Source organism: Lolium perenne, chromosome 4 (assembly GCF_019359855.2).
Source record: "Lolium perenne isolate Kyuss_39 chromosome 4, Kyuss_2.0, whole genome shotgun sequence".
Classification (NCBI taxonomy): Eukaryota; Viridiplantae; Streptophyta; class Magnoliopsida; order Poales; family Poaceae; genus Lolium; species Lolium perenne.
In genome coordinates this window covers 343,526,853-343,553,926 of record NC_067247.2, presented here as the reverse complement: position 1 = coordinate 343,553,926, position 27,074 = coordinate 343,526,853, and the positions used below count along the sequence as shown (strand labels likewise).

Here is a 27,074-nt window from a genome sequence, read left to right as displayed (position 1 = left end):
ATAATTTTGTGATTATATGAAACTCAAACTAAAATGTAGCAAAATCATGATATATGAACAAGTAAAAATGTTTATTATAAATAGGTGAGTAATTCATAATCTAATGTTTAAAGTTCTTGGATATCGATTTAAATAGGTGAGTAATCCAGTGTCCACTTAGGTACTTTTTTTGATTCAAAGTAATTGCCTAAATAGTTGAGTAACTGATAATCTAATGTTTAAAGTTCTTGGATAATCTAATGTTTGAACCGAAAAATGTAAGTACTACCGATCCTGTAAGTGGACACCGCTAATAAGAGCCGATCTCCTCGGAGCGGCAGCAGGAGGGACGGGATCTCGGGATCTCGTTCCTCCATTCTAGTCTAGTTTTTAGGGTCTAGGTCTATCTGTTGTGGTGCATCGTTGGGTAGTGGGAGCGGTTGCCAGGAGAATAAATCTTCCTCAACGCTAAGTCTACGAGTAGTTGGCAAGCGACACAATATCACAGCCATCTACGCAGCTACAAGTATGCCACCAATTAGATTTTCTCATTTTGCAATGTTTTAACTATGTTCCAAACTATATGTATTAGTTGTTGTTGAGAGATGTAAATATAAAGTATTATAGGGAATATATTGAAAAGTGTGGCATGTATGTAAACAGAGTAGAGACTAGAAGGGACTAGTTCTCCCAGGAAAAATCCCCAAGTCGCTTGAAGCCATGTTTAGATGAAACCCCCAAATCAACCTGAAATTCCTCAAATCCTTTTCTTACAAGACAACATGGTATCAGAGCAATTAGATCCAGTGCGATTCTAGTGTGATTTCCCTTTTTCTCGTCAAATCGCGGTGGTGTGTCGCCGTCGTAGTCGTTCATGAGCAGGGGGAGTTGTCGTTCCGGCCAGCCAGGGGTTGCCCCGGACGGGCTGCCGCACAGCCGGTGTCAGTCGTCATCCACGAAGCTGCATCGCTCAGTCGTCCTCGAGTTGTCTGTGGTGTGGTCGATATCTCAGAGCTCCAAGTTTGTCCTGCTGCTCCTCCTTGCAATTTGAGTCTGTACGTGCTGCTGTGCCTTCCATCGAGTTGTGCCTTGCCTTGCTTGCTATTTGTCTCCAAGCTACAGAGAAGCATAGTTATCACTTGTATTTTTCACATCTTCTGCTGACCCGCTCTAGTGTGCACTAGTGTGTTTTAGCTCACGGGATTATGGGTGATGCTAGTAAAGACATGATGGGGGACTCTAGTATTGAGAAACTTTGTGAGAGCATGCAGAAAGTATTTGCTCAGTTCATGGGATCCAATACTACTTCTGAAGGCTCCAAAATTATTTTGGAGCAGAATCCTGTCAAGTTGTCTGGACCAGGGGATTATTTCAGTTGGTGTCGTCATGCTTCTCTAATATTAGGATCACATGGTCTCCTTAAGTTCCTAAAAGATGATGGAGAGAAATCAGTACATGGGGATGCAGCGCAAGAGCAGTGGGAACAAAATCAACAACGTGTTATGGTTTGGTTGTTGGGATCCATGGATGCATCAGTGCGAGAGCAAGTTGAGAACCTTCAGACTGCAGCTGAAATTTGGAATGAAATTGAAAAACAATTCTCAGGAAAGTCTAACAAGATGCAAGTGTGTAGGATACTTCATGAGATGAGCTATATCAAGCAAGATGAAAAATCTGTAACGGAGTATGCAGGGGAGCTAAAGAAGCTATATAGGGACCTTGAGTTCTTCCGCCCATTTAAACCACATGATCCTAGAGATCTATTGCTTCTTCGTGAGTGGTTTGAACCATTGCTTGTGCAGTTTTTTCTTGAAGGTTTAGGATGTGTTCGGTTCTAGAACGAGGAGGAATGGAATGGAATGGTTCCGTTTCGAGGTCATGGGACGGTTCCGACCCCGTGTTCGGTTCAAAAAAAACGAGGAATGGAATGGTTCCATATTGTGTTTGGTTGGAGGAATTGGTAACGGAACGGAATAGCCACAATCGTGCTTAAAATGCTAATAATTGTAATTAACGGGCTGTTTTGGCTCAAAATATTTACACATTTTTTTTCTAAAATCAAATTACAGAGGTCAAATCTAAATTAGTGAGGCATAATCCCCAAAATTGGGGCCAAATCAGAACCAGCCGCCGGAGGGCCCGTGGATGGAGGCGAGGAGCCAGCCGGAGGGCCCTGCACGCTGTAATAACCCAGAACATAGAAACAACGAAGGGTAGATTTAGAAATGGGATGTGCATTTGATCGCAAAACGGGGGAAATTTTTGCGCCTTATTCAACTAAACCTAAGAGGGATCGAGGTTCTCTCTCATTTTGCACTTAGGGTTAGGCAATGTGAGTTAGGAAAATTTCGACATGATCTCTTTTGTATCTTATTGATTTGGGAAATGATTTCATTTGACAAGTGTTAATACATTTAACAATAAGCATTAAGTAAAATAAACATGGAATTCACAATTCAAATTCAACATATGAATTCAAATGACTTTGAATTTCAAATTGAATATTAAATACAATATTTAATTCAGAATATAAACATTACATAAATCAAAATCTCATAAACAAAAACTTGAGCTTTATTGATAAACAACACAGAATACATTATCTTTACAATATTCTTAATACAAGAATTGATGAATAATAAACAGAAATGAAAAAGGAAAATTACAAGATTGTCCTAAACTAAAACCTAGACTAAATGCCTTGAAGAATATCTTCTGGTCATATTCAACTTCAAACCTGCAAAACAGAATCAAAAGTGCTAGCCAGAATGTTAAGTGTTAGAAATTCAGTTTGGACAGAGTGAATACATAACAGAAATTCAGTTTGGACAGAGTACACTGTCACTGCACACTTGTGCTTGTCCAAAGCCTGGACAGCACAAGATAGGATCAAGAAGACCAAGACTGAGCACCACAGAGGGCTCAAGTTTCAGCATATGAGAGCTTGAGCTAGGCAAGCCACAGCAAGGCCATGCATCAGCTTAGTCACAAAGCAAGCCAGGCTTGTGTGTCAATGCCAGGGAAGAAGTAGGGCTCATATAAAAGCAGCACAAACCCTAGAAACTGTAGCAGTCGACCAGATAAGAAATTCACCAGGTAAGGGTGAAGCTAGAGCAACACAAAGTTCATCCAGTTCTTGCTCAAGAACAGAACCAACCCACACAACCACTTAAGCCACCAGAAATCATGGTGACCTAGAAGATCAACCAGGACTGGAGGTGAAGAGCTGTGAACAAACCACAAGTCTGCATCAACACAAAATCTCATTCTAGGAGTTGGAACAAGGTATACCAAGTTCCTGGAAAAGATTCAATGGATCTAATCCATAAATCATGCATGACACAGTCATGGGGTTGAGCAGATGCTCAACAGGGTGAATCATCACTTGGTTTTCCCCAAGGATCACTTCTAGTCTAAAAAGCCACTAAAATAGAAACCATCCAGATACAGATCTTGTGCACAGAAGCAAGATCTTATGCACAGATAGAACCAGTAGATGTATTGCAATACTTAGCAGCTAGTAAAGACTACACAGAAAATCCTAGGCACATAACCATCAGTAAAACCCTAGATTTCATCACAGGCAAGCATATTGGCATTCATAGTTAGTATGATCCCCAAACATGCAAGCAAAGTTGAGTAGCCCACAAGATCCAACCAAACAGGTGAGCAACCAATCAGTAGCAAGGCTACTGAGGTCACATCACGCTTAGCATCATTTAAAGTAAAGCCAAGTACAGAACATCATCATCCAGAGTTGGATTCAGATTCATTTGCTTGTTAAATCATTATGAACAGCAAATTCATATACAAGCAAGTAATTTAAATCATCACTGCATAAGCAGTTCATCATAAATTAATTTATTCAAGCATGAATATATCACAGATCCATGCTATTTACTGACAGTAGCATACTGTAAGGCAACACAAAGACAAATCATCGCATCATAGCCACGGATCAAGTCCGGTGAGCTAGAATAAGCAACATCACATATATACAGTAGCATAGTGATGCTTGAGCATCAAGATCAACAAGGAAAATGCTTCACTTAGTCACGTAATTAATCAAAGAACCAAGCACTGACATTTAATTGATCAAATGGATCAATTGAATCAAGTCAAGCCACACAGATAAGCTAGCCAACAAGGAATGGTTGATCCAATGGATCAATGGCTTACACAGGAGGCACAGAAGTACCTCACACACATCACTGGCATTCACAAGTGTCACAAATGCACAGCAGTACACCTAGACAAGCAAGTGTAGATTGCCAGTAAGCATAAGCAAGCCCATAAGCATGAACAGCATGGTATAGCAAGCTTGTAAGCAAGCACAGCATAGCATAGCAAGATCAGTGCATGCTAGGAGCAATAGATAATCAACACATGGCATGTACAGCAAGCAAGGCAGCACCGCCAAGAGGATTGGTAGATTGGCCACAGCTTGCAGAAAATGGAAGCACAGGCAACTTAGGCAGCTATGGCAAGGCTCTGTGTGATCACAGGATCACCAGAGAGCAATAGAACAGGAGGAAGAAGAAGCACAGTAGCTTGGGAGGCGCACAGGCATGGATAAGAGAAGGGGAAGGAGCAGATTACTTACATGCGCCTGGTGGCAGAGGCTATGGCATGGCGAGGCAGTGCTCGTGCGGCCATAGCAGCTGCAAGACCCAGGGTAGGCGCCGGCGTTACGCCGACGAGCACAAACACCACCACAGCAGCACGGCACGGAGACGACGGCACTGGTACTGCAAGAAGCACCGCACCAGGTCGATCTCAGGGGGCGCGCACGTCGACGGCGAGGACGAGAGTTCGCCGGAGACCACCAAATCGCCCGAGGCGATTCTACAGTGGATCCAGAGCAGAGGCGATTCGCCAGGAGAGGAGGAGATTGGAGAAACCACGCGGACAGATCGACAGATCGTCTCGCGGCGGTCCAGATCAGGTAGGTGGCGAAGGTAGGGAGGCCAGGAGGTGGCCGGAGCATGGCGGCGGCCATGGCGGCGACGCCATCGCCACAGGAGTCGCGAGAGACTAGGGTTAGGGCAAGCGAGCGAGAGAGACGCGTAAGTGAGAGAGGTGGGCCGCGTCGGCGCCACCGAACCACTATGGGGCATGCCTTAGTGGGCTGTCCCATGGGCTTAGGTTAATGGGCTGGCCCAATTGGGGCCAGGGGTATTTTGGACTTTTCACAATTTAGAAAAAGGCCAGAATTTCACCAATTTTTAGTAAATAAAATACAACTCTAAAAATCCATTAAAAATTGGATTAGTGAATGAAAAATAAATCTTAACCAGAATAAAATATGAAATAGAATTTAATAAACAAATTCAAAATTATGAATTTGAAGAATTTAAAATAATAACTTGGAATTTCAAACTATTATTTCCTTGTATTTAAAATTCAAGGAAAAATTTCAAATAAGTTCAAATACTTATTTTCAAACTTTTCAAAAGGAAATTCTATTATTCCAAGTCAATTCTATTGAGAAAGGTATTTTTCAAAATAAAATACTCTATTCCTTTTTATTCCAAAACTATAGAGGCAACTCTATAATTTCAAATCATTTTTGGAATGAATAAATGAATCACCAAGTAAAGTAGTTTTACTTTGAATTATATTACTTTATGTGAATTAAAGTGGTTTACACATTAAATCAATTGCAAGTTACTGCCAAAGGCATAAATCTTAACTCAACCCTAAATTTGCAATAACTCATTGGGGTACAGGGATTCAACAAAAAATAATACATCCATGATTGCATTATTTGGATTTTATAACATTGTCCTTACCGGACAATGATGCTTCTTACAGAACCCGAGGTCCAGGTTCCATCAACTGCATTGAACTGCACTATCTCGCAGTCCACATTCAAGTTCACCCTTGCTCATGTCAACTTGATTATTTTCTACTACTTTAATGCAAAGCTATATACTTATCATTCCTGCATCGCAAATAAACTGTTACTTTCCAACTATGAATATGACTATGTGGCTGGCAATGGAACCATGGTATGTGTTGATATGGTGGAGGTTCCATTGCATGGGTTATATTAACCTAGGATTAACCACCAATGCCGTCCAGTGATTCTAGCGCCGTACAAACCGCGTTAACCATGAGATCTATAATGGCTCTAGTGAAGCCAGCCGTATCTTTTCCCTTCTGCACGCCAACAGACTGGTAGAGCTGCGGGGTGTTGGAGGCACTTCCGTAGGTTGGGATAGCCTTTTAAATCCCCATCCATTAGTGATGATTAGCTCTACGGTCTATGAAGGATTGTCCGGAGTACACCGTGAGTAAAGCCGTATTATCGGAAGAAGTCTACTGGGGGTGTAGGGTCAGACAAAAGGGTGGGTTTGCAGTCGCGGAGAAGGCGGTGTGGGCTTGGATCTTTATACCTGGCCTCACACCAAAGGAAGTGTGAACGGGGGCAAGTCCCTGCGGATGGCAAAAAGGGTGGGATATCTTGTGAGAAAAGTAACGCACCTCTGCAGAGTGTATCAAATTGTGACTGTCACTCCTTGTTCCGGGAAGGGAACTGCGAACGCGGCAGGAAAGGAACTCCACGAAGTTCTAGTCAACCTGTGAAGACTGACGGGCATAGTTTTCATAATAAAAGCAACATTTTGAAGAAATGATTTCAAAACATGCATTGACCTGCGATTTCCTGATCAATGGTCGTAGCTAGTGCATCAAACACATTTTTACTCTTTTAGAACTTGCTGAGTACCTCTGTACTCACTTTCTTTCGACACCCTTGCTAGACTGTGATCCGGAAGTGGAGGCCAGCAACGATGGAGCACCAGAAGGAAGTTACGAGCTGGTCTACGAGGAACCTGATCTTACCGGCGGAGTTGAAGGAGTAGACTATGGGATAGTCTACGGACCCGATGACACGGAGGTGGAGGAGTAGTGATATACCTTAGCATCATAGAGCCGAGCAATGTAGAACTTACCTAAATAAGTTGTTGAGCTCTCTTTTATATATGGTTATAAGTTGTAAACGTACTTAAGTAGTATCTTAGGGTGTTCTCATAGGATCTGTGAGAATACCAACTTGTTAAGACAATGTTTGTAATAATATATAGAGTGTTATGACCTGCAATGTTTCTGTTGTACCACTCTGAGGGATATGGCAATTTGTGAAGAAGTCCCTTCACAAAGATCATATCAACGACTTGTATACTACAACATGCAGTGGTATGCTGGGTCACCGCAGCTGGTATCAGAGCAAATGTTGCGACCTTAGGTTGGAAAAACCTAGTATAGGGAAGAAACTTGTAGGAGTCTAGTAGAAATAGTAAAGGATTCTCTAGAAATATGGTGATTATTCACATGAGAATAGCAAAACCATATATTTTAGTGCGATAATTCTTTATTATAGCTATTATGATGCATTATCACTACTAATATTCTGCTTTTGTATACAGCCATAATGGCGAACACTTTTCCTAAGAGGACTTTGAGGAAGGTTGAGGGATGGCTCGGTGATTATGATGGACAAATCACAGATCTCATGCGTGGGATGCTGAAGGAACTCCATTGTGACCCACGGATACCCGTTATCAAGTATATCTATTACGATGGGGAAATCCTAGCCAAGTGCAGAGTATCGGTCCAACTACTGACACAACTGCTGATGAGTCGCATAATGCCATACGGAGAAGCCAAAACTATCACCACAGCCTATCACATGGCCCTATTCAAGGCAATCCTTGAGATAAGGCAACACAAGTCAGTAGAGCTGCTATGTTCAGAGTATTCTCATATACCTCATGCCGAGGAAGATGAGGATCCCACTCTGAATCATCTGGTGTTAGCACACGTAAGCCACAAGCTACAGCACATCACATGGATAGCTGTAAGTCTTTATTGACCACGATGTACCTTTTACACATGAAGATGAGGGGTGAGATTGAGCACATGCTAACTGAGTTCACGGACCCTGATAAAGTCCAAACTCGGATGCGTGATCTGAGGGCACAACCACAACACACTACACCTTTCTTTAGCCTAGACAGCTATGTAGATTTGAGTGACCAGTTGTCCCAGAAAGATCCACTCACACCCAACTTTGTCCCAAACTATCTGCATGTGTCAGCATCGTATGAGTCTGGATATGGGGGAGATGATTCCAGAAACCTAAACTGCTCGGAGTCACCAATCGAGAATTCGACTGGTTGGCGTTTCGGGGAACCATATGGGGATGAAGGAGAACCCATCACTTGTGATACAGAGGATGAAGGAGGCGCGGTTAACCAGAACGTTAACCAAAGCTTTGGGCAGGAAGAGAAAGACCCCAACTCCATTTCTTTAGATCTGGAGATGGGATTACCCAAAACATCCCAGTACGTTGTAGGTGAGAGTTCTGAAACCAAGAAAAAGAAGAAGAAGAAGATGAGAGGTCAAGTGAGTAGGAATCCTCCATGGATGGCAGAAGAAGGTGAGCTGTATCCCACTCGGGATACATATGAGTCTTTATCCAGCTACTTTGGCATGACAGATCTCTGTCTCGGCACTTCGTCCGATTCAGATTACATACCTACTGGAAGGACCTTCATTCTGGATGGTGTTCGGAAGACAAACCGTTGTACCGGATGGACCCCAGGGATGTACGCGGAGGCGAGTTATGATGACGAGGAGTAGAGCTCCAAGGAAGAATAAAGTAGTCTAGGTGGTATTGTAATAGAACGTATTTTTAAATTCCGTTGGCTTGGGCTTTAAGCCAAATAAGTGGTTTATATATACCACATGTAATATAAGTGTGTGTGTGTGTTATGTAATATACAAAGTATATGCATAATAAATGTTTGTTTTGTATTTGCTTCTTGATTTCATTGTGTGACTAGTTCTGGGCAATGAGTTGAGCTCAGAAAACATTTGCATGGTGTAATTATGAGTAATCGCTCTTTGTTACAGGACTAGGGGGAACATGGCGTTAGTAGAAATCGAAGAGGCTCGCAGAGAGCGGGAGGCGAGAGAAAAAGAGGAGGCAGATGCAGCAGCTAGAGTAGAGAATGCACCACCACCACCACACCCAATGATGCACCCAGACTTCCAACAGTATATGAGAGCAATGGAGGAAGACAGGAGGCGTTAGCAGGAAAGTCAAAGCAAGAACATGCAAGACTTCTTTACCCACATCATTAATGATAAGGGTAATGAAGGCAAGGGAGTAACCCTATCAGACTTCCAAAATGCAAGACCACTACCTTTTACATCAGCTCCAGAACCAATGGACGCTGAAGATTGGCTCATGGATACGGAACGGAAGCTGAAGACCGTTGGTTGCAACGATGAGGAGAAGATTAGATATACTACTTATCTGTTGTCAGGACCAGCAGCGTCATGGTGGGAGAATCTTATAGCAGTACACCCTCCAGATAAGGTGTTCACCTGGGAGGAGTTCAAGAAGAAGTTCCGGGATGCCCATGTTCCAGAGAGCGTGGTGGAGTTGAAGAAGAGGGAGTTTGATGAATTACGTCAGAACACTGCACCCATTATGTAGTATGTTCGGGATTTCAACAGGTTATCCAGGTATGCACCTTAGGATGTTGATACGGAGGAGAAGAGAAAGAAGCGGTTCATGAAAGGCATGAATCCATACATGAAGATGCAACTGAGGTTGGCACGGACTGCCGAATTTCAGGAACTGATTGACTCGGCAATCACTTTCGAGGATGATTACAGGCAAGTCCAGGAGGATAGGAGGAAGAGGGCTCGTATCGAGCCAAGAAAGTACCCAATTAGTAAACCAACACCTGATCGGAGTTTCAAACCCCGATTTCGACCTACTACTGGTAGTCAATACAACCGGGGAGGTCAGAGTCAGAACCCAATCAATCAGATCATCTGCAACAATTGTGGCCTGAGAGGTCATATGCAAAAGGATTGTCAGAAACCCAGAATCATTTGCTATGGTTGTGGGAAGGATGGACACATCAAGCCGGATTGTCCAAACAAGGCGTCTTGGAGCGGACAGAGCTCAGGAGGACGAGGTGAAAACAACAACAACCGCAACAACAACAACAACAACAACAACAACAACCGCAACTACAACAACAACAAGAGGGGAAAGCCTTATGGAAAGCTGAATTGCACATCTTTGGAGCAAGCGGAAGAGTCGGATCAAACAGTCTTAGGTATGCTAAGCATTCTTACTCATCCTGGCAAAGTCTTATTTGATACTGGAGCAACCACATCATTTCTTGCATTGGAGTTTGTGGAAAAATTCGGGCTTAGATGTTCTAAGTTAGAAACCCCTATAACTGTTCTATCCACGGGGGGAACGATCTTAGTAACCCACGTGAAAGAAGCACAAGTCATAACCATATGTGACTGTGTGTATTTCGCGGACCTATTCATCATTCCCATGAAGGACATATATGTCATCCTAGGGATGGACTGGTTGACAGAGAATGGAGCGGTGATCAACTGTGGAGACAAAACAGTATCACTTCGCAACTCCATTGGAGGCCGAATCGTTTTCCAAGGAGACAAATACAGTGAATTGGAGATAGGATTGGAACTCAATAGTCTGAAGGAGGTGAGGATTGAAGATATCCCTGTAGTGAATGAGTTTCAAGATGTATTTCCTGAGGAACTACCGGGTATGCCACCCGATAGGGAGATAGAGTTCACAATCGATCTGATTCCAGGCACAGCACCAATAGCTCAACCACCATATAAGATGGGACCAAAGGAATTAGTGGAACTGAAAGCTCAGATAGATGAGTTAGAACAGAAGGGATTCATTCAAAAAAGTGTGTCACCATGGGGTACACCAGTCATTTTTGTGGATAAAAGAGATGGAGGAAGGAGAATGTGTGGAGATTACAGGAATCTGAACAATGTAACTATCAAGAACAAGTATCCTTTACCTAAAATACAAGACCTTTTTGATCAAGTTCAAGGAGCTGGAGTCTTCTCGAAGATAGATTTAAGGTAAGGATACCATCAAATCAAGATCAAGAAGGAGGATGTGCCGAAAACAGCGTTTGTATCAAGGTATGGACACCATGAATACTTGGTTGTACCATTTGGACTAACAAATGCACCAGCAATTTTCATGAATTTGATGAACAAGATATTCATGAAGTACTTGGACAAGTTTGTGATAGTGTTCATAGATGATATTCTAATCTATTCCAAAGATAAAGAAGAACATGCCAAGCATTTGAAGATAGTTCTGCAAATTTTGAGAGAACATCAGCTATATGCAAAGTTCAGCAAGTGCAAATTTTGGTTAGATAGTGTTGAATTTCTTGGACATGTCATAACCAAAGAAGGCATAGCGGTGAATCCAAGCAAGGTTCAGTCAGTATTGGAATGGAAATCACCCAAAAATGCTAAGGAGATACGAGGATTCCTTGGTATGGCAGGCTATTATCGGAGATTCATAGAAGGATTTTCGAAGATTGCAGGACCAATGACCAAGTTACTCAAGAAAAATACTCCATTTGTGTGGACTGATGAGTGTGAAGCCAGCTTCCAAACACTCAAGGATAAGTTAACCACAGCACCGGTGTTAGCAGTTCCTGAACCTGGAAAGGATTACACGGTGTATTGTGATGCTTCCAAGAATGGACTTGGATGTGTTCTTATGCAAGATCGGAAGGTAATAGCTTATGGATCAAGACAGTTGAAACCACATGAACACAACTACCCAGTACATGATCTAGAATTAGCGGCAGTTGTGTATGCTTTGAAGAGTTGGAGACAATTTTTATATGGATCCAAGTGTGAGTTATACACCGATCATAAAAGTTTGAAATATTTCTTCACTCAGAAGGAATTAAACATGAGACAGAAGAGATGGTTAGAGTTGATTAAGGATTATGACCTTAAAATCAACTATACACCAGGCAAGGCTAATGTAGTCGCAGATGCTTTAAGCAGGAAGAGTACGGAAAATCAACCTATGGAATGGGAGATTCCAAAGGAACTTCGGAAAGAGCTAGAGGATGCTCAGATTTTGTTTATTCAAGGTGATGTTAAGGGAAGTGTAGCAACCATGAGGATTATGGATGAGATGTATTCAGATTTGAAGTATGAGATTATCCGAAAACAAGCGGATGATTTGTTCATCCAAGAAGAAATAAAAAGGATTGGAGAAGGAAGACCATCAGAATTCAATCTAGGGGAGTTTGATTCACTATACTTCCTGAAAAGGATATGTGTACCGGATGATCCAGAAGTGAAGTCAATCATATTAAAAGAAGCACATGAAACCCCTTATTCAATACATCCGGGAAGTACTAAGATGTATATGTTTTTGAAAGAGATGTTCTGGTGGAACAACATGAAAAGAGAGATAGCACAATATGTCTCTGAATGCCATACATGTCAGCGAGTGAAGGCAGAACATCAAAGTCCCGCGGGATTACTCAAACCACTAGAGATACCAGAGTGGAAATGGGATGAAATCGGAATGGATTTTGTTACTGGTCTACCAATGACTAGTAAGAAGAAGGATATGATATGGGTAATAGTGGATAGACTTACCAAGAGTGCTCATTTCATAGCCGTAAATACAAAGGATACTGCAGAGAAGCTTGTGGATATATATGTGAAGGAGATTGTTAGCAAGCATGGAGTACCAAAGAAAATAGTCTCAGATAGAGGTTCAATTTTCACATCAGCATTTTGGAAACAACTCCAAGAAGCTTTGGGATCCAAGTTGGATTTTAGTACAGCATACCATCCACAAACCGGAGGACAAACCGAAAGAACCAAACAGATACTTGAGGACATGCTTAGAGCTTGTGCTCTGAACTTTGGAGGCTCATGGGAGGACCATTTACCTTTGGCGGAATTCTCATATAACAATAGTTATCAGAGTAGCATCCAGATGGCACCGTACGAGGCATTGTACGGAAGGAAGTGTAGATCACCAATTTGTTGGTTTGAAACCAGAGAGAACAAGGAGTTTACACCGGACTATATCAAGGAGAGACAGGAGTCATTGAGGTGATCCGGGATAGACTCAAAATAGCTCAGAGTCGTCAAAAGAGTTATGCCGACCTAAGAAGAAGAGATTGGGAACCAAAAGTGGGTGACATGGTATATTTAAAGGTTAGCCCAATGAAAGGACTTAAGAGGTTCGGAGTGAAAGGAAAGTTAAGTCCTCGATATATAGGACCATTTAAGATACTCAGTCAGAATCGAGGAACAGCTTTTGAGTTGGAATTACCAGCGCAACTAAGTCAAGTTCACAATGTATTTCATGTATCATGATACGTCTCCGACGTATCGATAATTTCTTATGTTCCATGCCACATTATTGATGATATCTACATGTTTTATGCATACTTTATGTCATATTTATGCATTTTCCGGCACTAACCTATTAACGAGATGCCGAAGAGCCAGTTGTTGTTTTCTGCTGTTTTTGGTTTCAGAAATCCTAGTAAGGAAATATTCTCGGAATTGGACGGAATCAACGCCCAGGGGCCTATTTTGCCACGAAGCTTCCAGAAGACCGGAGGAGAGACGAAGTGAGGCCACGGGGCGCGCCACACTAGGGCGGCGCGGCCCAAGGGGGGCCCGCGCGGCCCTAGCTTGTGGGGCCCCCGTGACGCCTCCTGACCTGCCCTTCCGCCTACATATAGTCTTCGTCGTGAAACCCCCAGTACCGAGAGCCACGATACGGAAAACCTTCCAGAGATGCCGCCGCCGCCAATTCCATCTCTGGGGATTCAGGAGATCGCCTCCGGCACCCTGCCGGAGAGGGGAATCATCTCCCGGAGGACTCTTCACCGCCATGGTCGCCTCCGGAGTGATGAGTGAGTAGTTCACCCCTGGACTATGGGTCCATAGCAGTAGCTAGATGGTCGTCTTCTCCTAATTATGCTTCATTGTCGGGTCTTGTGAGCTGCCTAACATGATCAAGATCATCTATCTGTAATGCTATATGTTGTGTTTGTTGGGATCCGATGGATAGAGAATACTATGTTATGTTGATTATCAATCTATTACCTATGTGTTGTTTATGATCTTGCATGCTCTCCGTTATTAGTAGAGGCTCTGGCCAAGTTTTTACTCTTAACTCCAAGAGGGAGTATTTATGCTCGATAGTGGGTTCATGTCTCCATTAAATCTGGGGGAGTGACAGAAACCTCTAAGGTTGTGGATGTGCTGTTGCCACTAGGGATAAAACATTGATGCTATGTCCGAGGATGTAGTTATTGATTACATTACGCACCATACTTAATGCAATTGTCTGTTGTTTGCAACTTAATACTGGAAGGGTTCGGATGATAACCTGAAGGTGGACTTTTTAGGCATAGATGCATGCCGGATAGCAGTCTATGTACTTTGTCGTAATGCCCAATTAAATCTCACAATATTCATCATATCATGTATGTGCATGGTCATGCCCTCTCTATTTGTCAATTGCCCAACTGTAATTTGTTCACCCAACATGCTATTTATCTTATGGGAGAGACACCTCTAGTGAACGGTGGACCCCGGTCCATTCTTAACATCGATACAATCTACTGCAATACTTGTTCTACTGTTCTCTGCAAACAATCATCATCCACACTATACATCTAATCCTTTGTTACAGCAAGCCGGTGAGATTGACAACCTCACTGTTTCGTTGGGGCAAAGTACTTTGGTTGTGTTGTGCAGGTTCCACGTTGGCGTCGGAATCCCTGGTGTTGCGCCGCACTACATCTCGCCGCCATCAACCTTCAACGTGCTTCTTGGCTCCTACTGGTTCGATAAACCTTGGTTTCTTACTGAGGGAAAACTTGCTGCTGTACGCATCACACCTTCCTCTTGGGGTTCCCAACGGACGCGTGCTGTACGCGTATCAAGCAGATTTTCTGGCGCCGTCGCCGGGGAGATCAAGACACGCTGCAAGGGGAGTCTCCACTTCCAATCTCTTTACTTTGTTTTTGTCTTGCTTTATTTTATTTACTACTTTGTTTGCTACATTATATCAAAACACAAAAAAATTAGTTGCTAGTTTCACTTTATTTGTTATCTTGTTTGCTATATCAAAAACACAAAAAAAATTAGTTACTTGCATTTACTTTATCTAGTTTGCTTTATTTACTGTTGCTAAAATGGGTACTCCTGAAAATACTAAGTTGTGTGACTTCACAACCACAAATAATAATGATTTCTTATGCACACCTATTGCTCCACCTGCTACTACAGCAGAATTCTTTTAAATTAAACCTGCTTTACTAAATCTTGTTATGCGAGAGCAATTTTCTGGTGTTAGTTCTGATGATGCTGCTGCCCATCTCAATAATTTTGTTGAATTATGTGAAATGCAAAAGTATAAGGATGTAGATGGTGACATTATAAAATTAAAATTGTTTCCTTTCTCATTAAGAGGAAGAGCTAAAGATTGGTTGCTATCTCTGCCTAAGAATAGTATTGATTCATGGACTAAATGCAATGATGCTTTTATTGGTAGATATTATCCCCCTGCTAAAATTATATCTTTGAGAAGTAGCATAATGAATTTTAAACAATTGGATAATGAGCATGTTGCACAAGCTTAGGAAAGAATGAAATCTTTGGTTAAAAATTGCCCAACCCATGGACTGACTACTTGGATGATCATCCAAACCTTTTATGCAGGACTGAATTTTTCTTCGCGGAACCTATTGGATTCAGCTGCTGGAGGTACCTTTATGTCCATCACTCTAGGCGAAGCAACAAAGCTCCTTGATAATATGATGACTAATTACTCTGAATGGCACACGGAAAAAGCTCCACAAGGTAAGAAGGTAAATTCTGTCGAAGAAACCTCTTCCTTGAGTGATAAGATTGATGCTATTATGTCTATGCTTGTGAATGATAGGACTAATGTTGATCCTAATAATGTTCCGTTAGCTTCATTGGTTGCTCAAGAAGAACATGTTGATGTAAACTACATTAAAAATAATAATTTCAACAACAATGCTTATCGGAACAATTCTAGTAACAACTATAGGCCATATCCTTATAATAATGGCAACGGCTATGGTAATTCTTATGGGAATTCTTACAACAATAATAGGAACACACCCCCTGGACTTGAAGCTATGCTTAAAGAATTTATTAGTACACAAACTGCTTTTAACAAATCTGTTGAAGAAAAGCTTGGGAAAATTGATATACTTGCTTCTAAAGTCGATAGTCTTGCTGCTGATGTTGATCTTTTGAAATCGAAAGTTATGCCTAATGAAAATCATAATAATAAAATTGTTACTCCAGCAAATGCCATCCAAGTTAGAATTAATGAGAATATAAGATTGATGGCCGAATTGCGTGCTAGGTGGGAAAGAGAAGAAAATGAAAAAGAAGATAATATAGCTAAAGTTTGGACTATTACCACCACTAGTAATGCTAATGCTACACATGTTGCTGCACCTCCTACTATCAATGGTAAAATAATTGGTGTTGGCAATGTTTCCACTTCTAATGCAAAGCGTGAAAAACTGCCTGAAACTGCTAAAACTGCTGAAACTGCCTGTGATAAAACTGCTGAAATTTTTTCCAACGTTGGGGATGATGATCCCATTGCTTTAGAATATAATGGTTTGGATTTTTATGATTGCCACATCTCTGAAGTTATAAAGTTCTTACAAAAACTTGCTAAGAGTCCTAATGCTAGTGCTATAAACTTGGCTTTCACGAAACATATTACAAATGCTCTCATAAAAGCTAGAGAAGAGAAATTAAATCGCGAAACTTCTATTCCTAGGAAGCTAGAGGATGGTTGGGAGCCCATAATTAAGATGAAGGTCAATGACTTTGATTGTAATGCTTTATGTGATCTTGGTGCAAGTATTTCTGTTATGCCTAAGAAAATCTATAATATGCTTGACTTACCACCATTGAAAAATTGTTATTTGGATGTTAATCTTGCTGATAACTCTACAAAGAAACCTTTGGGGAGAGTTGATAATGTTCGCATTACCGTTAACAATAACCTTGTCCCCGTTGATTTTGTTGTCTTGGATATTGAATGCAATGCATCTTGTCCCATTATATTAGGAAGACCTTTTCTTCGAACTGTTGGTGCTATTATTGATATGAAGGAAGGTAATATTAAATATCAATTTCCTCTCAAGAAAGGTATGGAACACTTCCCTAGAAAGAGAATGAAGTTACCTTTTGATTCTATCATTAGAACAAATTATGATGTTGATGCTTCGTCTCTTGATAATACTTGATACACACTTTCTGCGCCTAGCTGAAAGGTGTTAAAGAAAAGCGCTTATGGGAGACAACCCATGTTTTTACTACTGCACTTTTATTTTAAATTTGAGTCTTGGAAGTTGTTACTACTGTAGCAACCTATCCTTATCTTAGTTTTGTGCATTGTTGTGCCAAGTAAAGTCTTTGATAGTAAGGTTCATACTAGATTTGGATTACTGCGCAGAAACAGATTTCTTTGTTGTCACGAATCTGGGCCTAATTCTTTGTAGGTAACTCGGAAAATTATGCCAATTTACGTGAGTGATCCTCAGATATGTACGCAACTTTCATTAAATTTGAGTGTTTTCATTTGAGCAAGTCTGGTGCCTCTTAGAAATTCGTCTTTACGAACTGTTCTGTTTTGACAGATTCTGCCTTTTATTTCGCATTGCCTGTTTTGCTATGCTTGATGGATTTTTCGATTCCATTAACTTTCAGTAGCTTTTTGCAATGTCCAAAAGTGTTAAGAATGATTGTGTCACCTCTGAACATGTAAATTTTGATTGTGCACTAACCCTCTAATGAGTTGTTTTGAGTTTGGTGTGGAGGAAGTTTTCAAGGATCAAGAGAGGGAGATGATACAATATGATCAACGATAGTGAAAGCTCTAAGCTTGGGGATGCCCTTTGTGTCCACCATACCTACCTACTACATGGTATTTCTCCGCCATTCCAAAGTAAATTGCTTGAGTGCTACCTTTAAAATTTCTATCCTCTACCTTTACAATATATAGCTCATGGGACAAATAGCCTAAAAACTATTGTGATATTGAATATGTACTTATGCACTTTATCTCTTATTAAGTTGCTTGTTGTGCGATAACCATGTTCCTGGGGACGCCATCAACTACTCTTTGTTGAATATCATGTGAGTTGCTATGCATGTTCGTCTTGTCTGAAGTAAGGGAGATTTACCACCTAATGGTTAGAGCATGCATATTGTTAGAGAAGAACATTGGGCCGCTAACTAAAGCCATGATCCATGGTGGAAGTTTCAGTTTTGGACATATATCCTCAATCTCATATGAGAAAATTAATTGTTGCTACATGCTTATGCATAAAAGAGGAGTCCATTATCTGTTGTCTATGTTGTCCCGATATGGATGTCTAAGTTGAGAATAATCAATAGCGAGAAATCCGATGCGAGCTTTCTCCTTAGACCTTTGTACAGGCGGCATAGAGGTACCCCTTTGTGACACTTGGTTAAAACATGTGCATTGCAATAATCCCGGTAATCCAAGCTAATTAGGACAAGGTGCGGGCACTATTAGTATACTATGCATGAGGCTTGCAACTTGTAAGATATAATTTACATAACACATATGCTTTATTACTACCGTTGACAAAATTGTTTCTTGTTTTCAAAATCAAAGCTCTAGCACAAATATAGCAATCGATGCTTTCCTCTTTGAAGGACCTTTCTTTTACTTTTATTGTTGAGTCAGTTCACCTATTTCTCACCACCTCAAGAAGCAAACACATGTGTGAACTGTGCATTGATTCTTACATACTTGCATATTGCACTTGTTATACTACTTTGCATTGACAACTATCCATGAGATATACATGTTATAAGTTGAAAGCAACCACTGAAACTTCATCTTCCTTTGTGTTGCTTCAATACCTCTACTTGAATTATTGCTTTATGAGTTAACTCTTAGCAAGACTTATTGATGCTTGTCTTGAAGTACTATTCATGAAAAGTCTTTGCTATATGATTCAGTTGTTTACTCATGTCATTTACATTGTTTTGATCGCTGCATTCATTACATATGCTTACAATAGTATGATCAAGGTTATGATGGCATGTCACTCCAGAAATTATCTTTGTTATCGTTTACCACTGGACGAGCAGAAACTAAGCTTGGGGATGCTGATACGTCTCCGACGTATCGATAATTTCTTATGTTCCATGCCACATTATTGATGATATCTACATGTTTTATGCATACTCTACATCATATTTATGCATTTTCTGGAACTAACCTATTAACAAGATGCCGAAGAGCCAGTTGCTGTTTTCTGCTGTTTTTGGTTTCAGAAATCCTAGTAAGGAAATATTCTCGGAATTGGACAAAATCAACGCCCAGGGGCCTATTTTCACACGAAGCTTCCAGAAGACCGAAGAGTCAACGAAGTGGGGCCACGAGGTGGCCAGGAGGTAGGGCGGCGCGGCCCAGGTCTTGGCCGCGCCGGCCTGTCTCCTGGGCCCCTCGTGACGCCCCTTGACCTGCCCTTCCGCCTACAAATAGCCATCGTCGCGAAACCCCCAGTACCGAGAGCCACGATACGGAAAACCTTCCAGAGACGCCGCCGCCGCCAATCCCATCTCGGGGGATTCAGGAGATCGCCTCCGGCACCCTGCCGGAGAGGCGATTCATCTCCCGGAGGACTCTACACCGCCATGGTCGCCTCCGGAGTGATGAGTGAGTAGTTCACCCCTGGACTATGGGTCCATAGCAGTAGCTAGATGGTTGTCTTCTCCTCATTGTGCTTAATTGTCGGGTCTTGTGAGCTACCTAACATGATCAAGATCATCTATCTGTAATGCTATATGTTGTGTTTGTTGGGATCCGATGAATAGAGAATACTATGTTATGTTGATTATCAATTTATATCTATGTGTTGTTTATGATCTTGCATGCTCTCCGTTATTAGTAGAGGCTCTGGCCAAGTTTTTGCTAGTAACTCCAAGAGGGGGTATTTATGCTCGATAGTGGGTTCATGTCTCCGTGAATCTGGGGGAGTGACAGAAACCTCTAAGGTTATGGATGTGCTATTTCTACTAGGGATAAAACATTGATGCTATGTCCGAGAATGTAGTTATTGATTACATTACGCGCAATACTTAATGCAATTGTCTGTTGTTAGCAACTTAATACTGGAGGGGGTTCGGATGATAACCTGAAGGTGGACTTTTTAGGCATAGATGCATGCTGGATAGCGGTCTTTGTACTTTGTCGTAATGCCCAATTAAATCTCACAATACTCATCATAATATGTATGTGCATGGTCATGCCCTCTCTATTTGTCAATTGCCCAACTGTAATTTGTTCACCCAACATGCTATTTATCTTATGGGAGAGACACCTCTAGTGAACTGTGGACCCCGGTCCAATTCTCTATACTGAAATACAATCTACTGCAATAGTTCTACTATTTTTTCAAACAATCATCTTCCACACTATACATCTAATCCTTTGTTACAGCAAGCCGGTGAGATTGACAACCTCACTGTTTCGTTGGGGCAAAGTACTTTGGTTGTGTTGTGCAGGTTCCACGTTGGCGCCGGAATCCCTGGTGTTGCGCCGCACTACATCTCGCCGCCATCAACCTCAACGTGCTTCTTGGCTCCTACTGGTTCGATTAAACCTTGGTTTCATACTGAGGGAAAACTTGCCGCTGTACGCATCACACCTTCCTCTTGGGGTTCCCAACGGTCGCGTGCTGTACGCGTATCAGCCGCCGCTGGTGCCAGCCGTCGGAGGGCCCTGCACGCCGCCGCTGGTGCGCAGGGCAAGCCGCCGGAGGGCCCTGCACGCCACCGCTGGTGCCCGGGGCCACGCTGCGGGACTCGTCGACGCTGAGAAGGTGCAGCACGGCGCGCGCGCCTCCCGTGACGGCGATGCGGCCGTGGCGGTCGCCGGCGGCGAGGCGGAGCGGGCGGTGGTCGTCGGCGTCCTCGTGGCCGCCCCCGCCTCCCAGCGTGCTCGCACGACCACCACTCCTCGCGCCGCCGCCGCAGTGTGCTCACGGGTGTTAGCGATTATTTGACGCAGTGGTTAGCAAGGCGTTCCTCGCGGTCCGCCCGATTTGGTCGAACGAGGTAATTCCGCATCTAGCACGAATATTGGCTTCGGGGGAACCGGTTGGTTCCGTTCCATGACCCCAACCGAACACAAGAATAGCCTCCAGGTGCAGAACGGTTCCATCCCATTCCTCTATATTCCAAAACCGAACACATCCTTAAACTCAGAATTCCACCTTCGCCGTGAAATGATATTTTCAGCCCCGGAGTGGCCAACCTTGGATGAGACTATTTCTAGCATTCTTGAGGAAGAAACTCGCCTAACACATCAGTCACCCACAACAAGAGATACTGATTCTCGTGCAGCTTTGTCGCTTCATACAATGCCTCGAGCTGCTTCACTCTCGAAGTTTGGTATTCAGAAAAGGGGTAAAGGAGTATGTGAACATTGTAAGAGGCCAGGCCATATAAAGGAGAACTGCTACGAGCTGCATGGTTTCCCTGATCCTAAGTCATTTTGTGATCATTGCAAGAAGCCCGGCCATACTAGAGATGGATGTTATAAGCTGCATGGTTATCCAAATGGGTGGCAGCAAGGGAAGTTCAATTCCAATAACACTCGACCGAGTCAACAGAACCGGGCACATCAGTAGAACCGGGCACATCTCACTACTTCTACAGGTGAATTATCAGGCTCAGCTGCACAAGCTCTCGAGGAATTCAAGTCAAAGCTCATTCTCGCTGACAAAGATGTAGCCACAGCAGGTCCTTCTAGCTCTATCTCTAGTTTCTATGCTGGTACATATACAGGTATGGATAATCAATCAAACCCCAATAATAATTATCCCGTTCCTTGGATTATTGACACGGGAGCTACCAATCACATGTCTGGTTCTCCAAAAGAGTTTAAGACATATTTACCTTGCTCTGAAAAAGATAAAGTTCGTATAGCAGATGGATCCTTGAGTCCAATTATGGGCTCTGGATCCATTGATTGCACACCTTCCTTGACTCTAGAATCTGTTCTTCATGTTCCTAACTTTCCTGTCAATCTACTTTCCGTCAGCTCCATTTCCATATCTCTTAATTGTGGAGCTTGGTTTGAACCTACTTTTTGTGTATTCCAGGACCTGAAGACGGGGAGACTTCTTGGGACTGGGACAGAGCGTGATGGGCTGTACTACCTGGACAATGGAGCTGGTGCTCTTGCTCTTGCTGCTTGTTCCTCCTCTAAGGATGAGTTACTTCTGTATCATCGTAGACTAGGCCACCTATCTTTCGAAGTTATGTCTCGATTATTTCTGTCCCTTTTGTCATCTTGCTCTCGAGGGAAACTTGTGTGTGATGCGTGTGAACTAGCTAAGCACACACGATCCACCTACTCGAGTAGTGGAAAAAAAAGTATGTCTGCTTTTGAGGTTGTTCATTCTGATGTTTGGGGCCCTAGTGATACCCCATCAATTTCTGGATACCGCTGGTTTGTGACCTTTATTGATTGCTTCAGTCGATGTACTTGGCTTTACTTGTTAAAGCAAAAGAGTGATGTTTTTTCTACCTTCCAAGATTTCTATGCTCTGGTTAGCAAACAATATGGTGCCAATGTGAAAGTGCTTCGCACTGATAATGGCACCGAATATGTCAACAAGGATTTTGATTGTTTTTTATCGTCTAGAGGCATTATACACCAAACTACATGCGTAAATACTCCATCTCAAAATGGAGTTGCAGAGAGGAAAAATAGACATTTGCTTGAAGTTACTCGCTCTCTTATGTTTACCATGAATGTGCCAAAGTTCTTATGGGGCGAGGCGATAAAAACTGCAACTTACTTGATAAATCATATGCCTCTTCATAGTTTGGAGTATAAAACCCCTCTTGAGTGTTTGACTGGTTCTAATCCTTACATTGTGCCACCCAAAGTTTTTGGTTGTATCTGCTTTGTTCATGACTATAGAAATTCAGTTGGAAAACTTGATCCGCGTGCTGTTCGTTGTGTCTTTGTTGGATACTCTCCACACCAGAAAGGTTATCGTTGTTGGTGCCCCTCTGAACATCGATTTTTTGTGAGCATGGATGTGACCTTTAGAGAACATGAACCATTCTATGGGTCTGCCAATGATGCTAGCACAATTATCTCCTCTCCCGTTATCGGCTGGATTGGTCGAGAGGGGGAGGGTGAGATGTGTAGTGGAGGAAGAGTTGTTCTTAATGAACATGACCCAAATATATTATCTACCACGCCAAGTGGTCGTGAACCTCAACGTGAGCATGGTACAACTAGACAGGGGGGATTTTTTCCAGCCTTCTAATGATGATTCTTGTAGCGACTCGACTTTACAAGAGGCACAAGCTTCAGGTAGCTCATCACCCCATTCTACGGTCGTACAGCCTATGGTGCAACACTCTCCAGCTCATGATTTGTCTCTACCTGAATCAGGGCACCAAGGTACTGATCCCTCATCTAGTGCTCCTACTCCTAATCATTCCGTAGATGATCCCTCACCTAGTGCTCCTACTCCTAATCATTCCGTAGATGACCTACCAATTGCTTTACGTAAGCCTGGCAGGCAGTCCAACTTACCACCCCATCTCAAAGATTATGTTTTCCCAAAGAACAACATTGCCAATTTCATCTCCTACAAAAACTGTAGCTCTCACTTTAGAAGTTTCATTACTTCTCTTGATTCTGTTGTCATTCCTAGAAACTGGGACATAGCAATGAAGGACCCAAAGTGGAAAGCAGCAATGCTCGAAGAGATGAGAGCTTTGGAAAAAAAAATAATACTTGGGAGCTTGTTGAGCCGTCCCCTGGTAAGAAACCTGTAGGTTGTAAGTGGGTGTTCACGGTGAAGCAAACCCCAGATGGAAAGGTATAAAGGTATAAAGCCCGACTAGTCGCAAAAGGGTACACACAAACATATGGAATCGATTATGATGAGACATTTGCACCCGTTGCAAAAATGAATTCGGTGAGAGTGCTTATTTCTTGTGCAGCTAATCTAGGGTGGGATCTTTTCCAGCTTGATGTAAAAAATGCATTTCTTCATGGTGATTTACAAGAAGAAGTGTACATGCATATCCCACCGGGTTTTAGCACAAGACAGACCGAAGGTAAGGTTCTTCGCTTGCGTAGATCATTGCATGGCCTAAAACAATCTCCGCGGGCTTGGTTTGATCGCTTTAGGAGGGCGATTTTACAAATGGGGTACAAGCAAAGTAATGCTGACCATACTTTATTCTACAAGCACAATAGAAATAAGATGGATATTTTAATTGTGTACGTGGATGATATAGTGATCACAGGAGATGACTGTGAAGAAATTGTTTGCTTAAAAAGAAAGTTGGCACAAGAGTTTGAAGTTAAGGACTTAGGACAATTGCGATACTTTCTTGGGATTGAGGTTTCTCGTAGCTCAAAGGGGATTTACCTCACCCAAAGAAAGTATGTTCTGGATTTAATATCAGATGCAAATCTGTCTGGATGTCGTCCAGCATCGACTCCCATTGAAGTGAATCATCGCTTGCTTAGTAATAGTGGAGCTTCGGTTGACAAAGAATGTTACCAAAGGTTAGTTGGTAAACTGATTTATCTCTCTCACACCCGACCTGATATCGCTTTTGCGGTGAGTGTGGTAAGTCAGTTTATGCATGACCCACAATCACATCATATGGATGCAGTCACACGGATAATTCGTTACCTAAAGAGTTGTCCCGGTCGTGGCCTACTGTATACATCTCAAGGTAACCTCAGTGTTATACAGATGCGGATTGGGCTGGGTCTCTAGTTGACAGGCGATCTACGTCAGGCTATTGTACATTTGTTGGAGGCAACCTGGTCACATGGCGTAGTAAGAAACAACATGTGGTGGCACGTTCCGCAGCAGAAGCCGAGTTCAGCTATGGCACATGGTGTGTGTGAAGTCTTATGGTTACGTATCCTTTTGGGTGAACTTGGACTGCTCGGAAAAGGACCGTTGATGCTATATTGTGACAACAAAGCTGCAATCGATATAGCTCACAATCCTATTCAACATGACCATACAAAACATGTTGAGATTGATCGCCATTTTATAAAGGAGAATCTAGATCGAGGAGTGATTTGCATGCCTTATGTGAGTTCATCAAATCAATTGGCTGATGTATTTACAAAAGGTTTGCCAGAGCGTTTATTTTCTCTTTGTTGTGGCAAGATGGGGCTCTACGATGCTTTTGCTCCATCTTGAGGGGGAGTGTTGAGAGATGTAAATATAAAGTATTATAGGGACTATATTGAAAAGTGTGCATGTATGTAAACAGAGTAGAGACTAGAAGGGACTAGTTCTCCCACGAAAAATCCCCAAGTCGCTTGAAGCCATGTTTAGATGAAACCCCCAAATCCAACCTGAAATTCCTCAAATCCTTTTCTTACAAGACAACAGTTGTGTAATGTTCCTTCTCTCTACTAAAATAAAAATGCAAAAAAATAAAAAAATATTTTAAAGTTTGGGGAACGCCAGTGGGCAGCGATGCGCCCAAACGCAACAAAAATAAAAAGCATCCCAAACGCTCACGCGACTAAAGAGCTATTAGATAAAGAATCCCACAAGTGAGGCGCAAGCCAAAGGTCATCTGTCCAAACAGCACGAGACATCTAACGAGTGGTGAATGCTCCGAGCTGTCCTACATGCTCTGACCTCGTCTGACAAGTCTGAAGCATAATACAACGAATCAAACGTTTATTGTAACCAGAAAGTTTGTATTACCTCTATTCCAGTTTACAGGTCATCCCTAGATCATCAACTTAACCAACTAGATCGGCAACTTAACCAACGGTAACAAAAGATATATTATACAAAACATATATCATTAGAAAGTTTAGATCTTGTACATTTTAATGGTATAATTTTTATAATATAAATATTATATTATATTAATTAAATTGACAAATTTTGGATACGTCTCACAGAGGGGGTGCATAAAGAGCACTAAACTAAAAAAACAGATAGAAATTCCAATAGAACATACAAATAGAGGGTATATATGATGATAAAGCGTGTATGGCTCAGATATATAAAACAAAGTTTTTCAGTTATGAATTCTCAGAAGCAGAACTGGCACGTTTCCTGAGACTGTTTATCATCACCGCCATTTTATTTACATTTTCTATGCTACTTCCAGCAAGTTTGTTAGCCTTTTGGAAGCTTCACCACTCTGCACCAAGTTTGTTTCTTCTGATGCCGGCCAAATATTTGGCTGCAAAGATCTGAATTGTCCAAGCTGTTCTACTCTCCAGATGATTCTGCGGATTTCGTGTAGTTATTTAACTCACATCTCATAGAAACAAGTGACGAAGCTGATGACAACGCATGCTCTCCTGAGTATTTCAGCTTCTTCCACAAATCTGATGCCTTGCGAGAGGACAGTGAAAATCGGGCAACGATCATGTACAACTACTAAATTATCGAATCAAAAGTTCTATGTTATCATAGAGGGCCTCAGACTTGCCCATGATTGTCATGTGGATACAGGGACTCCAGGTAGGTTCACCTGTAAACAGGATCCTGGAGCCGTCTGCACGTCCAAATGTTGGGCTGGTTGCATCACTGAATTATAACAAACAAGTTTTAGAACAGAAATATCTGATCACAATGCAAATCAATTAAAGGGTTATGTCGCTGATGTGCATGGCTGAGATATATATAACAGGTTATTCAATCATGAATTTTCAGAAGCAGAACTGGCATGTTTGCTAATGTGTTTATCATCACAGCCATGTCATCAAAACCAAAACAAAGAATCCGAATGTTTAAAGAACTCTAACAGAACAAAACAATATTTGTATGGCTCATAATTAAGAAATTCAACCATGATTTTCCATTGTACTTCATGAATTAATCAGAAGCTCGGGTAAGCTTCAAATTCTCTGGGAATATCAGAGAATTTAAACAAAAAAAAAAAGAAATTGATATAGCTGGGTTGAAGCTGGCAGGTGGCATCAGATAATAAACTGTGTTTTGTGAACATCTCAAAGATTCAGTGTTTAGCATATAAATATTTCACGTCATTTGCCACCACATGCTACACGATAAGATTGATAAATTGAGAAAATAAGAAGCCAGAAAGTGAGTGCCTAGTGCAATTTGTCCAGCTGCCAAAACAACCCT

The 27,074-nt window shown here is 42.0% G+C and overlaps 1 protein-coding gene and 5 non-coding genes across 7 annotated transcripts; 1 reads left to right on the top strand and 5 right to left on the bottom strand.

Annotated features, from left to right (window-relative positions):
- LOC127297121 (uncharacterized) lies at positions 1–22,493 on the top strand. Of its 2 annotated transcripts, XM_051327396.2 has the most exons (4): positions 1–1,034; positions 1,164–1,752; positions 21,193–21,741; positions 22,059–22,493. In XM_051327396.2, the coding sequence occupies exons 2-3, from the start codon at positions 1,185–1,187 to the stop codon at positions 21,582–21,584; spliced, it is 960 nt and encodes a 319-aa protein (XP_051183356.1). In that variant the 5' UTR covers positions 1–1,034; positions 1,164–1,184; the 3' UTR covers positions 21,585–21,741; positions 22,059–22,493. The 2 variants fall into 2 exon arrangements, with proteins under 2 accessions (XP_051183356.1, XP_051183355.1); XM_051327395.2 differs by having other exon boundaries at positions 3–1,752.
- A 3,472-nt stretch (positions 22,494–25,965) lies between these two features.
- Positions 25,966–26,061, bottom strand: LOC127297708 (small nucleolar RNA Z223). Its single transcript, XR_007849400.1, has one exon. It is a non-coding gene; the product is annotated as a small nucleolar RNA Z223 (small nucleolar RNA).
- A 152-nt stretch (positions 26,062–26,213) lies between these two features.
- On the bottom strand, positions 26,214–26,317 carry LOC127297789 (small nucleolar RNA snoR97). Its single transcript, XR_007849477.1, has one exon. It is a non-coding gene; the product is annotated as a small nucleolar RNA snoR97 (small nucleolar RNA).
- A 275-nt stretch (positions 26,318–26,592) lies between these two features.
- Positions 26,593–26,686, bottom strand: LOC127297706 (small nucleolar RNA Z223). The gene has a single exon (XR_007849398.1). It is a non-coding gene; the product is annotated as a small nucleolar RNA Z223 (small nucleolar RNA).
- Positions 26,687–26,751: 65 nt separating this feature from the next.
- Positions 26,752–26,839, bottom strand: LOC127297800 (small nucleolar RNA U36a). The gene has a single exon (XR_007849488.1). It is a non-coding gene; the product is annotated as a small nucleolar RNA U36a (small nucleolar RNA).
- A 59-nt stretch (positions 26,840–26,898) lies between these two features.
- Positions 26,899–26,983, bottom strand: LOC127297750 (small nucleolar RNA R16). Its single transcript, XR_007849439.1, has one exon. It is a non-coding gene; the product is annotated as a small nucleolar RNA R16 (small nucleolar RNA).
- Between the last annotated feature and the right edge of the window lie 91 nt (positions 26,984–27,074).

Coding starts and splice junctions, on each gene's coding strand:
- LOC127297121 (XM_051327396.2), top strand. CDS start 1,185: ATGGGTGATGCTAGTAAAGACATGATGGGGGACTCTAGTATTGAGAAA. Junction 1,753..21,192: donor TAGAGATCTATTGCTTCTTC/GTGAGTGGTTTG, acceptor TGATATTTTCAG/CCCCGGAGTGGCCAACCTTG.